Here is a 12,071-nt window from a genome sequence, read left to right as displayed (position 1 = left end):
CATGGACTTCACATAATGGAAGTCTATGCAAGTCGCTCCGAGGTCGCCCCGAAGTAGTACAGGAACCTTTTTCTAAGTCGGAGCTACTTGGGTCACTCCTATTAGAACGGGTCCTGTAGCCGTCAATGGACCGCGAGGGAGTGCGACTTGTCAGGCTGACAAGTCGCCTGACTAGTCGCGCTAGTGTGGACTGAGTCTTAAAGATTTGGATGTTTACTAACTCTCCTTGTTTTGTGGTATCCCAACTGTCCCCGATTTCGAGGGACTGTCCCTGATTTGGAATAAAGTCCTTCTGTCCTTCTTTCCTCTTCATTTGTCGCTCATTTTGGTCTGATCTATATAGTTGTATATAAAATGCACTTTGTATCTTCCAAAAATAGTTTCCCAGTGCTAAACCTTTCATCCAATTTCTAAATTGCTTAATTTGTAAATTCCAAAAGTCAGTATAAAGGAATAGAAGTGGCAAAAAAAGTACTTGTGGGTTTAACTAATCAATTAAAAAAAAATAATTCTCCTTTAAGGGAGTGTGGCAGGGGATGTGTGTCCTATGACTACATACTTTTGCTAATAGGTGTCCCTCGTTCCCATCTCAAAAAGTTGGGAGGTATGGTGGTACCAAAGCAGTCTCATTGCAGTTGGTACATACTGTATATAAAGTTTAATAGATATCAGCCACATTAACTAAGTGTACTTTCTTTAAATAGCTTAAAATATATGTAAACCCTCACCTTGTAAAATAACCTATTCAGTTTAAAATAGAAATAAAAGGCAAAACATTTGTGTATAGATGTAAAAAAACATTATAAATACTTTTTCCTCCCTTTTCTATCAGTGATCCTATGCCCTCTGTTCCCAGCACACTGGTCTTCCCAGTAAATAGTAGTGCGGGGGGAGGGGGGGTGGCGGCATCAGGACAAGTGTGATCATTGGAGGAGAGCAGGCTCAGCTCCCAGCACAGCTAGAGAAATGGAAATAACCTCCATTTAGGTGTCCAGCCCTCAAGTAAAATGTTCCCTGGAGGCCAAGAAAACACTGTCTAGCTGCCACTTGGTGAGCCTACATAAACCATGCAGGAGCTCTACTTCTTACTTCCACAACCGCATTGACTTTTTGACCATGAGCTCAATTTTCTCTCTGATTTAATTTGTAAAAAATATAGTAAATATTGACTATTGCTATGCTTGCTTTACTTTTATAATTTACCACTGCAGCCATTTAAGATTTTAAGGTCATTGAATGCTGGGAATTTTTAGACAGGTTTCCAGGAAATAAGGCAGCCATCTCAGGTGTGTAATCCCTCAATTACAGTGGAAGTTGGTGTCAGAGTTGTATTTATGGTAGTATAGTGAAAATGTCTTGAGCCAGTGTTGGGCAGCTGGGGGCCCTCCTTTGTATCAGTGTTTTTTTCTGGCTTCATGGACCCTAAAGACTTCAGATTATTATTTATTTATATATTTGTGTACAGTATGTTAATAAATATGTATTTGGAAGTGTTAATGAAAAAACTGCCATGGCCACTAAAACCAAGACCTTGGTGTAGGTTCTGGGATGTCGTGGTCAACTAAGGTCCAAGGTGCTGAGTCCCAGAGGACTGCCCAGTGGTTCCTAGTGCAGCCCATTATTAGTCAGTGTGGTACTGTTATTCGTGTCAGCTGGACCTTGTGCTGGCTGGATCTCTAGAAGCTGACGGCACTACACTGGACTCCACGAAAGACAAAGGGTGCCTTTGCAAATCTGACCACCGACAGGCTTTTTTTTACAGAATTCTTCTGAACTCAAAGACCTTGGTGTGGTCTTGTTTATTGTGTTCTGTGATAAAAATGGGGATAATTTGAAGCAGGTGGGTCTGTACATCTACTATACCCATGTCATAGAACCTGAATATCGGAAGTTTTAAAATAGTGGTATCATAGCTCCTTGGCAGAGCTCCCTTTGTTCTAGAAAAAAGTTGGAAAAAATCTTTATTATGTGAATATCTTGGCAAGTGAATTTTTTTTTAACATTCTAATACAATAGGAAGCTCATTAATAAGATGGTTGCTCGCCCAAGCCCAATCATTATATTACCTTTTTACTATAAGACAGCAACAATGATGATAGGAGACTAGTACTGACATAATAAATACATATGTTGGAACATACCCATTGGTATTGTGCGACCATGGTTTTTGTCTGCCCAGCCTGCACAGTAACGTAGAGATTTCACAGCTCCTGGAATGTCAGCCAAGTAGGATGCAGCAAATGGCTTTCCCGCATCTATGGATTCAATAGTCTGAGAAGAACATTCACACCATAAGTATATTATATCTACCAAATACATACTGCTGATAAACAAGCCAAAAAAAAAAAAAACGGTATTTTTAAACTTCAGTCGTTTTTGCAGTTACATAAACATGTATGTACAGTATGAATTTGAAATGTACAATTTCAAAATTGCATTGACTGCAAACTCAAAAATTCCTTGTTATCTTAACGAATGGTAGAAGAATAGAATGGGACTTTTATTGTGGAGACCAGCTTTACAAATAAGCACAGTAGGTGAAGGCAAAGTAGCAGAATTCCCTTGTACAGTATATAAATGAGTAAATCTTATACGATCTTGTTTACACTATGTCACAATAATCTAGACCAGTTTAGGACCAAAAGAAAAGGAAAATGCTCTGTTTAATAGCGTTTGTGTGTCAGAAGGCTCCAGTAATGGATTTCTGGCTCTGGGTGAAGGCAGAGTACTGTATACTGCAGTAGTGTGTCCTGCACCTGACACATCAGAGGGAAGAGTTGCAGCTCATAAGTAATACAACCTTAACCGGTGAGGTTGTAGAAGAACACAAATAACACAACAGAAATATATTTCATTCTGCTGAAAAAAATCTGACCAGTCTTAAAGATATGTGTGTATAAAGTAATAAGATTGACTGCCTTAATAGAATTTTCCCCTATATCTGCCTTCAAGATTTTTAAAATGTTGGTGCTGCCCTAAATTTAGAGCTCTGTTTCGCCAATGCAGGTAAAAGATACAGGTTTGCTATACTCCCCCCTTGCATACTCATCTCTACATTTCTCCCTGCTGCTATGTTCATCTGTTAGGAGCAAAAAAAAAAAAAAAAAAAGAAAACACAATTCTTTTAGGCATACAGAAGCATGTTACATAGTTACATAGTTACATAGTAGGTGAGGTTGAATAAAGACAATAGTCCATCCAGTTCAACCTGTGTAGGTGTGTGTGACTGTAATCATCTAACATAGCCCTCAATCTCCTGATCCTTGAGATGTAAGTCTAAGAGTCTTTTGAAAGTCACCATACTACCCGCAGAAACCACCTCTTGTGGTAGACAATTCCACAATCTTGTAGCCCTAACAGTAAAGAACCCCCCACGTTGCCTGAGGTTAAAACGCTTCTCCTCTAATCGCATTGTATGTCCTCGAGTCCTCATGCAATTCCTTCGAATGAACAGCTTTTCTTCTAAGCTGAGATCCCCATTAAGATATTTATAAATTGCTATCATGTCCCCTCTCAGACGTCTTTTCTCCAGGGAAAATAAATCGAGCGATTGCAGCCGCTCTTCATAGGTAAGGTCCTCCAACCCCCTAATCAGTTTAGTTGCCCTTCTCTGGACTTTCTCCAGCTCCAACACATCCCTCCTGAGGACTGGCGACCAGAACTGGACAGAATACTCCAGATGCGGTCGGACCAGAGTTTTATAAAGTGGAAGGATTATAGTCTTATCTCTGGAATACATCCCTTTCTTTATGCATGCTAATATTCTGTTGGCTTTGGAAGCTGCTGCTTGGCATTGCATGCTGTTGCCTAATCTATCATCAACTAAGACTCCCAGATCTTTCTCCATTTTTGATTCCCCCAAGGGTTCCCCTCCTAACGTGTATTGTGTTTTTATGTTTTTGGTCCCCAAGTGCAAAACCTTACACTTCTCCACATTAAACCTCATTTGCCATGTCGTTGCCCACTCCGTAATTTTGTCCAGGTCATTCTGTAGGATATCTGCTTCATGCTGTGCAGTTATTGCCCTGGCCAATTTTGTGTCATCTGCAAAAACTGATAACGAACTACTGATCCCTTCCTCAATGCTGTTTATGAATAAATTGAACAAGGTTGGTCCCAGGACTGAGCCCTGGGGCACCCCACTTACTACCTCAGACCAGTCTGAGTATGCGCTGTTTATTACTACCCTTTGGACACGGCCTTTTAGCCAATTCCGTATCCAAGAGCAAACCCTGCTGTCGATACCTGCAGACCTTATTTTATAAATTAAGCGCTTGTGGGGAACTGTATCAAACGCCTTAGCGAAATCCAAGTACACCACATCCACTGGTCTCCCCCTATCTAGCTCACAGCTCACTTCCTCGTAGAATGCTAAGAGATTGGTTTGACAAGATCGCCCATTTGTAAACCCGTGCTGGTTACTACTGATGATGTTGTTGTCTTTAGCATAATCTACGATATAGTCCCTTATCATCCCCTCCAAAAGTTTACATATTATTGATGTCAGACTGACAGGCCTATAATTTCCCGGGATATGTCTCTGGCCCTTTTTGAATATCGGAATCACGTTAGCCTTCCTCCAATCCCCTGGTACATCTCCTGTCCTAATACTGTCAGCAAAGATCAGGAACAGTGGTCTAGATATAACCATACTGAGTTCCTTGAGCACTCTCGGATGTACGCCATCCGGGCCTGGTGATTTGTTTGTGTTAAGTTTATCCAGTCTTTCCCTGATTTCCCCCTCTGTTAGCCATAGTGGCAAGTCCTGTGTATTACTACTAACCATACAGTCATGGTCAGTGTACCCTTCCTTTTCCTGCGTAAAGACTGATGAGAAAAAAGAATTCAGCACGGTTGCTTTTTCAGTGTCCTCTGTAACCATCCTCCCATCATCGCTAATTATGTGTGCAATATGCTCTGCCCTAGTTTTTTTGCTGTTGATATATTTAAAGAATTTCTTTGGGTTTTTTTTACTATCCTCCGCTATTTGTCTCTCAAAGTTGATTTTAGCCATCTTGATTTCGTGTTTACACTTCTTATTTTCCTCCTTGTATTGCTGGAAGGCCGATACGGTGCCCTCTGATTTATATTTCTTGAAGGCCAATTTTTTTCCCCTAATAAGTTTTTTAACGCTACGGTTTAGCCAGCCAGGTTTGGCTTTTTCTCTTCTAAATTTATTCCCCATAGGAATGCACTGCAAGATGCCTTTGCTTAATATTGTTCTAAAGCATTCCCATTTTTCCTCTGTGGTCAGTGATCCCAGGGTTTGGTCCCAGTTTACCCTTTCCATCAATGAGTACAATTTTGGAAAGTCTGCCCTTCTGAAGTTTAGGGTTCTTATGTTCCCCACTTGCCTTTTTATATTGTTATTTATACTAAATGTGATCATCCTGTGATCGCTAGAGCCCAGGTTGTCCTGGACTCCTACCTCCGAGATTATGTCTGGGTCATTAGTGATCAATAGATCCAGGATAGCATTCTCTCTAGTAGGGGAATCCACCAACTGCGACATGTAGTTATCCTGTAAGGTTTCCGTGAATAGCCGGGCCTTATGCGAGTGTGCAGTCCCCTCATCCCAGTCAATGTCGGGATAATTGAAGTCCCCCAAAATGATGACTGATCCTAGTTTTGCCGCTTTACCTATTAGTGCTAAAAATTCCAGCTCTACCTCCTCCCCTTGGTTAGGTGGCCTATAGCAAACCCCCACAACTACTTTTCCCTTATCTTCTTCCCTATCGAGTTCAACCCACACAGATTCTAAATCCATGCTCATCCCATCCGTAATGTCACTCCTTTCTAGCACCTTTATATTGTTCTTGACATAGAGACATACCCCTCCCCCTCTTTTACCAACCCTGTCCTTCCGGTACACCGAATACCCTTGGATATTGGCCAGCCAGTCATGTGAGGGGTCGAACCAAGTCTCCGTTATTCCCACAAGGTCTATGTCCTCCTCATGTACTAACATGTCCAACTCATCCATCTTATTAGCTAGGCTCCTGGCATTAGCATATACCCCTCTTAGTTTTACGGAAGTTAAACGTGATTGGCGGTTTTGTTTATTTCTGTTTGGTCTGCTGTTCTCCCGCACAGACCATGTTGCAGCACCGGGCCAATCATCAAGCAGCAGTGCTCTCACATGGGAAAGCCCATAGCCCTGTGCAAGCTATGACTTGAGTGACACATAGCCAACATGGGCTGGATGTTACTGCTTTTGGCAGAGGGGAGCAAAGGAAAATGTATGTGCTGCTGGGTGAGGGACTGATGATGGAAGTGAACCTGTTGAATTGACACATGGGCAAACACAGGTTCACTTTAAGAATACATAGGAGAGAAAGAATATTGAACTTTTAAGGTACTGGAAAGAGTCATAAAGTGCATACAATATAATACATGTTGATATTTTTTATCCAGTCATAAAATAATATTAATAATAATAATTTTCTAACTGGTAAAGGTCTGTTGACTTCATTGTCATCCTCCAGGCGATTGTGATCCTAAGCATGGCAAAGAGACTATGTTGGGGATGTGTCTCATTGTGTTCTGGAGCCCTGCCCAGCACCACCCCAGGGGTTTTATCTGCGCCATCGTTGCCCACAGCATACAACATGGGTGTGTATGTGATGTCAGCCACCCCATCTGCAGAGAGACCCACCTGGCCCCAGAGAGACACTCATTGGGACTGGGTGTGTCTGTTTGTGGTTGGGGGGGGGGGGTAGGGTGGGAAGCTTTTTTGAGACATACGCCTTTTTTTAGAGACACACCTCCAACATGGCCTGTTTGCCATGCTTGGGATCACAAATGGCTGCAGGAAAACATGGAGTTAAACAGACCTTTACCACTTTGAAAATAATATTTGTTTTCTTTTTTAATTTTTTAGCTTAATCGGGGAACCCCTTTAGTGGGCTTAGAGGTACATTTTACTGACTTTATATAATTTAGGCTGAAGTTTTGCTTGAAGTGGCTTTAAGTCTCTGAAGGGTTGTAATATATAATGTTTCACATACAAGCACTTTAAAGTGTTCTTTTGGGTGTTTATTTCCAGTGGATTATTCGGAGCTTCTTTAAACATAGGTAGAAACAATTGTACTTAATTGAATAAATAGTAGTGTCAGGGTTTAGCCTGCAGTTTCCTGCCTGTGAAATTCTTACCTCCTTGCTGCCATGGTTCTGCTAGACCTGTGATTCTTTTCATATGTGTTTGGCTTCTGTGCTCACCTATGAGTGTCGCCTGTTATACTGTGGGTTTTTATTTATTTCTCTTCTATCACTTCCCAGCCCACCTCCCATTTTGCTTCCCTATATAAGACATGTTTAGTGCAGCCCGCGTTGCCTGAGCAACTTCCTAGTTCTCTAAACTCCTGTTTGCCTAGTGTTTTATATATTCAGTGTCTGATTTCACATGTATCGACGCCGGCTTTGTCTTGTGCTTGTCTACTGCCTGCCCTGTATTCTGTATATGTGAGTGGTCTCCGTATGGTCAGCTGGGTGTACCTGAGGGCCGCGACCTGGTTTCAAGTCCACCCCCACCATCAGGGGCCCTGGTGAAGAAGCAGGACTGGGGAACCCCAGATTGGCATTCAACAAGGACTCACTACCACAGAAACCTGAGTGTACTCTATATATTTGCCAATTTATAATTCCTTTCCATTAACAATTTTAATAAAAATCTTTGTAGACTTTTGGGGAAGTGTTTTCCTGTGGTCCTTGGCAGCATCTCTTCTTGTTCCTGCTTTGTAAATGCTGATTTCCACATGATTGCATTAGGATGTTTTTTATGATATCCATAAGTACAAATGATAAAATAAGACTTCTAATTTAGTATGCATTTTGTATATAATATTGATATTTGAAATTGAAATTATATATTGTTTCTTTTTGTATTGTATACTTTAGATTGTATACCTGCCATCAATGCCTGAAGTTCAAAATCAAGGAAACATGTAGCGTTATTACTCATCTGTCTCCAATAATGTGGCAAATATGCTATACATGGACTTTTAGAAGACTCTGATCTCATTCATCAGAATAATAGACAGGCGACATGGGAAATATGAGCATGGTGGTGTAGTGTTTTGCCTTGTGTAAACCTTGCATCAGGCTCCAATATGTATTATGTTGTATTTTATGACTGTTTAAATAAACACTATCAACTTTTATTATACTGTAGGGACTGCTTAAAAGTCCCTTAAGCTTCGTACACACAGGCCGATTGCCAGCTGACATTGGCCAGTCAATAAAAAAAATGTCCAACATTCGGCCCATGTGTATGGCATCCTGTCCGACAGGAACCGGCCAAACGTCTCCTGATCAGCACTCTTAGCCAAGCACTCTTAGCCAATGGTGGAGAGTGCTGATCAGAGTTTTCTGGAGGGAGGGGGGGGCATCCCCCTGTTAGAACACAACAGCTCAGCGGGGGAGATCGCTGTACTAATGACAGATTGTTAGTACAGTGGCTCCGACCGAGCTGACAGTTTTTTTTCCGTTCAACCCTCTTTAGTCTTGTTTCATCGGGTGAAGTACTATGTTGTATTTTACAAAAGTTTAAATAGACACTATCAACTTTTATTATGCCGTAGGCACGTCTTGACTCTTTTTGGTACCTTAAAAGATCCTTACTCTTTCTCTCCAATATATTGTTTATACTCAGGATGTTGGTACCAAACATCCCAGGTCCATATTCACTTTTTTGGTAAAATTTAACAATATCAAGAAAAATTGTTCTCTATTTATTTGGAACCTCTAGAATCCCTAAAGCCACACTCCACTCAGTTATTACTTTAACTCTGTATACAGAAAAGGGAGGACAGACAAAGACCTAATCACAAAGAAGATTAAAAATTATCCAAATTTCATACCTGTTTGCTTGCATGCTTCCAACACCGTCTCCCAGACTACCCATCCTTATGTACACTAACCATAACATGTTATAAAAAAATAGAGAAGTTGTGGAAATTACAACACCAATATTTCTACCTCCCTTACTGCTATTATCTCCATATAAAAACAATCATCCAGAAAGTTAGTGCTTGGACTTTACCTATAGCACTGCAGAGCAACCAAATTTATTGTAAAATAGATTAATTTTTATTATTTTAAAAGTGCATATGTATAAAAGCATGCACATGCATGAACTCAGTATATAGGCTTGCATGAACCACCACAGTATCCAATAAGTCCTGCATGACAACTGCCCCATTGGGAATATAAGAACCAAAATACAGTTTTAATCAATCAATACATTTTGTACAATTAATCAATAATCAATCAATACATACTCAGTTCTAAAGAGTTCTCCTCTTTAAAACTGAGTACAGATGAATATGTTGATACATCTCACAAATGTATTGGTTCAGTATTTACACAGAGCATGCCTTTATATTGAAGGTATTCATAATAACAATTTGAAACTGTCCCCCATAATATAGCATGTGTTAAAGCAAAAAAAAAAAAAAAAAACACTTTGTACAGGCTCCCCTTGGAAGCCGGGGCACAAGAAAGTTTCACCTCGTAGGCCAGCTTGTCATAGGATATGATGTCAGGAAAAAGATCTAGTCCCTTATCACCGCCACCTCACCTAAGTTAACTATCTCTTAGGGGAAGCAGAGGTAATTATGTAGCTGGATTTTTTCCCTGCCATTATATTTTCTATAGCAAGCTAGTCCTTGTGCTTATGTTCTGGATGGTAATGACCAAAATAAAGAAGTGTTATTACGATGCATGGCATATGCCAGCTCTACAATATGTATAACTTTAAAAAGAGTCATAACAGGAATGAGAGAAAATCAGCATGAGTGTAAAAATGGTATAATGTGTTTTAAATACAACTTTTACATTTTTGTTAGGTGTAATTTTTCTTTGTTTGTCAGTACATAAAAACAAAATGACTGAGGCTGAAAAAAGCTTTAACATTTTAAGAACATACGGAATTTACTTACACTTAGAAGCAAACTATCACGTTCCACAAGATCAGCTAATTTATTCAAGAGTTTTCCCCTTTCAGAAGCATCCATCGTGCGCCATGTTGACCCAATCGCAAATGCTTCTCTTGCAGCCTTTACTGCTTTATCGACATCTGCCTGGAATCAAAAACTCATTTAAGAATACACTTAGCAAAGACTTGTCTTCTTACTAAAACATGATTTGTTAACTGGTGGAATGTATCTATTTGCTAAGGAACAGTATAATATATTTTGATACATTGTATTTTTTGCACATTCTTTTTTTTTTACGAAAGAGCGCTCATGTATAATTTGAAATATAATTTAAATGATCTGTACCAAATCCTGCAATTTTTTGGCGAACATTCAATATTTATGATTTAAATTCACCGTAGTCATATAAGATAAGGGAGTATTTCTGAGTGGGATGTCATAGGTTGCTGTGTGTTTGTCATTACTAAACTTCAGGCAGGATTTACATCTCAGGAGCCTATAAGTAGAGAATGGTGCCGCAGGCAGAATAACAGAACAAACATCTTATATTACTATTTATAAATAAATAAGACAAAATTAACACTTGGACTTGCAATGGTATAATGGGCCTTGGCCATTTATTAAATATTTTAAACAACCAAAATATTTTACTCAGCCCCAAGGCTCGAACTAACCATGTACATTCACATAAAAATGTAGTCCAGTCACAAAACTCGAACTACCCAGTTGTAAACTATTAAAAACACAAACCCACAAGCCATGCACACTTTAAGAGCATGGCACCACCACACGGCCCAAAGCCACCTCTATACACGACTGCAAGTCCAAATTAAAAATATCATTAGCAATATCTGATAAATGAACTTTATCCCAAATATAGAATCCCTCCAAACCACCCTCCAGATCTACATGTCTAAAAGAAAACCCCCCCATAGAAGGCATAAATTTAGACAATGCCCTATTAACTTTAATCCGTGACTTCTCAAGAAACAATCGCTCCTCTGAATACCAACACAACCTCGGTATAATTTCAGAGAAGACAAAAGTACAGGAAGAAAACACAGACTTAAAGTTCACAAAACCAGCTTTAATACTCAATAAAAGATCTACACTCTTCCTGAAACCCAAATCATTACCGCCGAGATGAATAATAACAACATCTGGGGTAGGCCATAACAAACACAATTCGGAAAAAACAGAAAACACGTCCTGCCATAGCATCCCTCGCCTACCGTACCAAAACAGCGAGGTTGAAGATGAAGAAAAACCCAAGTTAGTAGAATAAATCCGACCTTCGGCCCGCTTGTAGGCCCAAAAAACAAACGAATGACCAATTATCCATATAACCTTACGAGGACCTGCAATCAAACACAAGAATTAGGCCTAATATATGATCTAAAAGCGGTCGAACGCCACCTACCTACATTCTTAATAGCATCATCAGACATACCACAATTCGCAGCAGCGGTAGCAGCGCCAATGCGGAACGAGTGTGCTGAAATCGGCAGATGACCCAAATTCAAATGGACTAAACACTTCTTCAAAATCGCATTGAACTGAAAAATGGTAAGCGGGGTGCCATCCAAATGAATAAAAAATTGCAGAAAAGGAAGAGGCCTAATGGCCAAGTATTTTTCGGCTAGACTGACTGCGCAAACATCAATATTCACATAGCATCTTAAAGAAATCCACCTACCCTTACCCAGTTGATCAGTTTTGCTGCGCCTAAGAAAAATCCGAAGAATACCCCTATTAACAGACACATCTGAAAATTGTAAGCCATCAAACGCAGTTTTCTTCGATGAAAGCAATTCCGAAATGCGAAATGCGCCGAAAAAGCACATACAAAACGCGCATTGCAACAAAACTGCTTCATACTTAGAAAAACAAACAGCAGAACAAGCGATACATAAATCACTTAACAAAGAAAGAGAAACTGCAAATCTCCTGTCAGGTGTAACATGAGATTTCCGATAACCTTTCAACGCTAATTTAACCGAGAAAAATTCCATGCAGGAATCCCCACCTTGTAACTTTGCAAAAAAAGAAATCCCTGCCAAAGTCTTAACAACATGAGAATAAGAAAATTTCTTAACAAATAAATAATTCAAAAAGCGTAAAACATTCCCTTCTGAA

General features: G+C 39.9%; 1 protein-coding gene across 1 annotated transcript in view; it reads right to left on the bottom strand.

Annotated features, from left to right (window-relative positions):
• The window catches only part of ALDH1A1 (aldehyde dehydrogenase 1 family member A1), a 105,889-nt gene that overhangs the window by 53,084 nt on the left and 40,734 nt on the right, over window positions 1–12,071 (bottom strand). The window contains exons 3-4 of the mRNA XM_082244138.1: window positions 9,939–10,079; window positions 2,142–2,271 (exon numbers count right to left, since the gene is read on the bottom strand). Coding sequence (XP_082100264.1) covers window positions 2,142–2,271; window positions 9,939–10,079 — 271 coding nt within the window. The remainder of the gene's footprint in view (window positions 1–2,141; window positions 2,272–9,938; window positions 10,080–12,071) is intronic.

The sequence above is a fragment of the Pelophylax lessonae genome (assembly GCF_965119305.1).
Source record: "Pelophylax lessonae genome assembly, chromosome: 1".
Taxonomy (NCBI): Eukaryota; Metazoa; Chordata; class Amphibia; order Anura; family Ranidae; genus Pelophylax; species Pelophylax lessonae.
The sequence above is the reverse complement of the archived record's forward strand: the minus strand, read 5'-3'. Positions and strand labels throughout refer to the sequence as shown.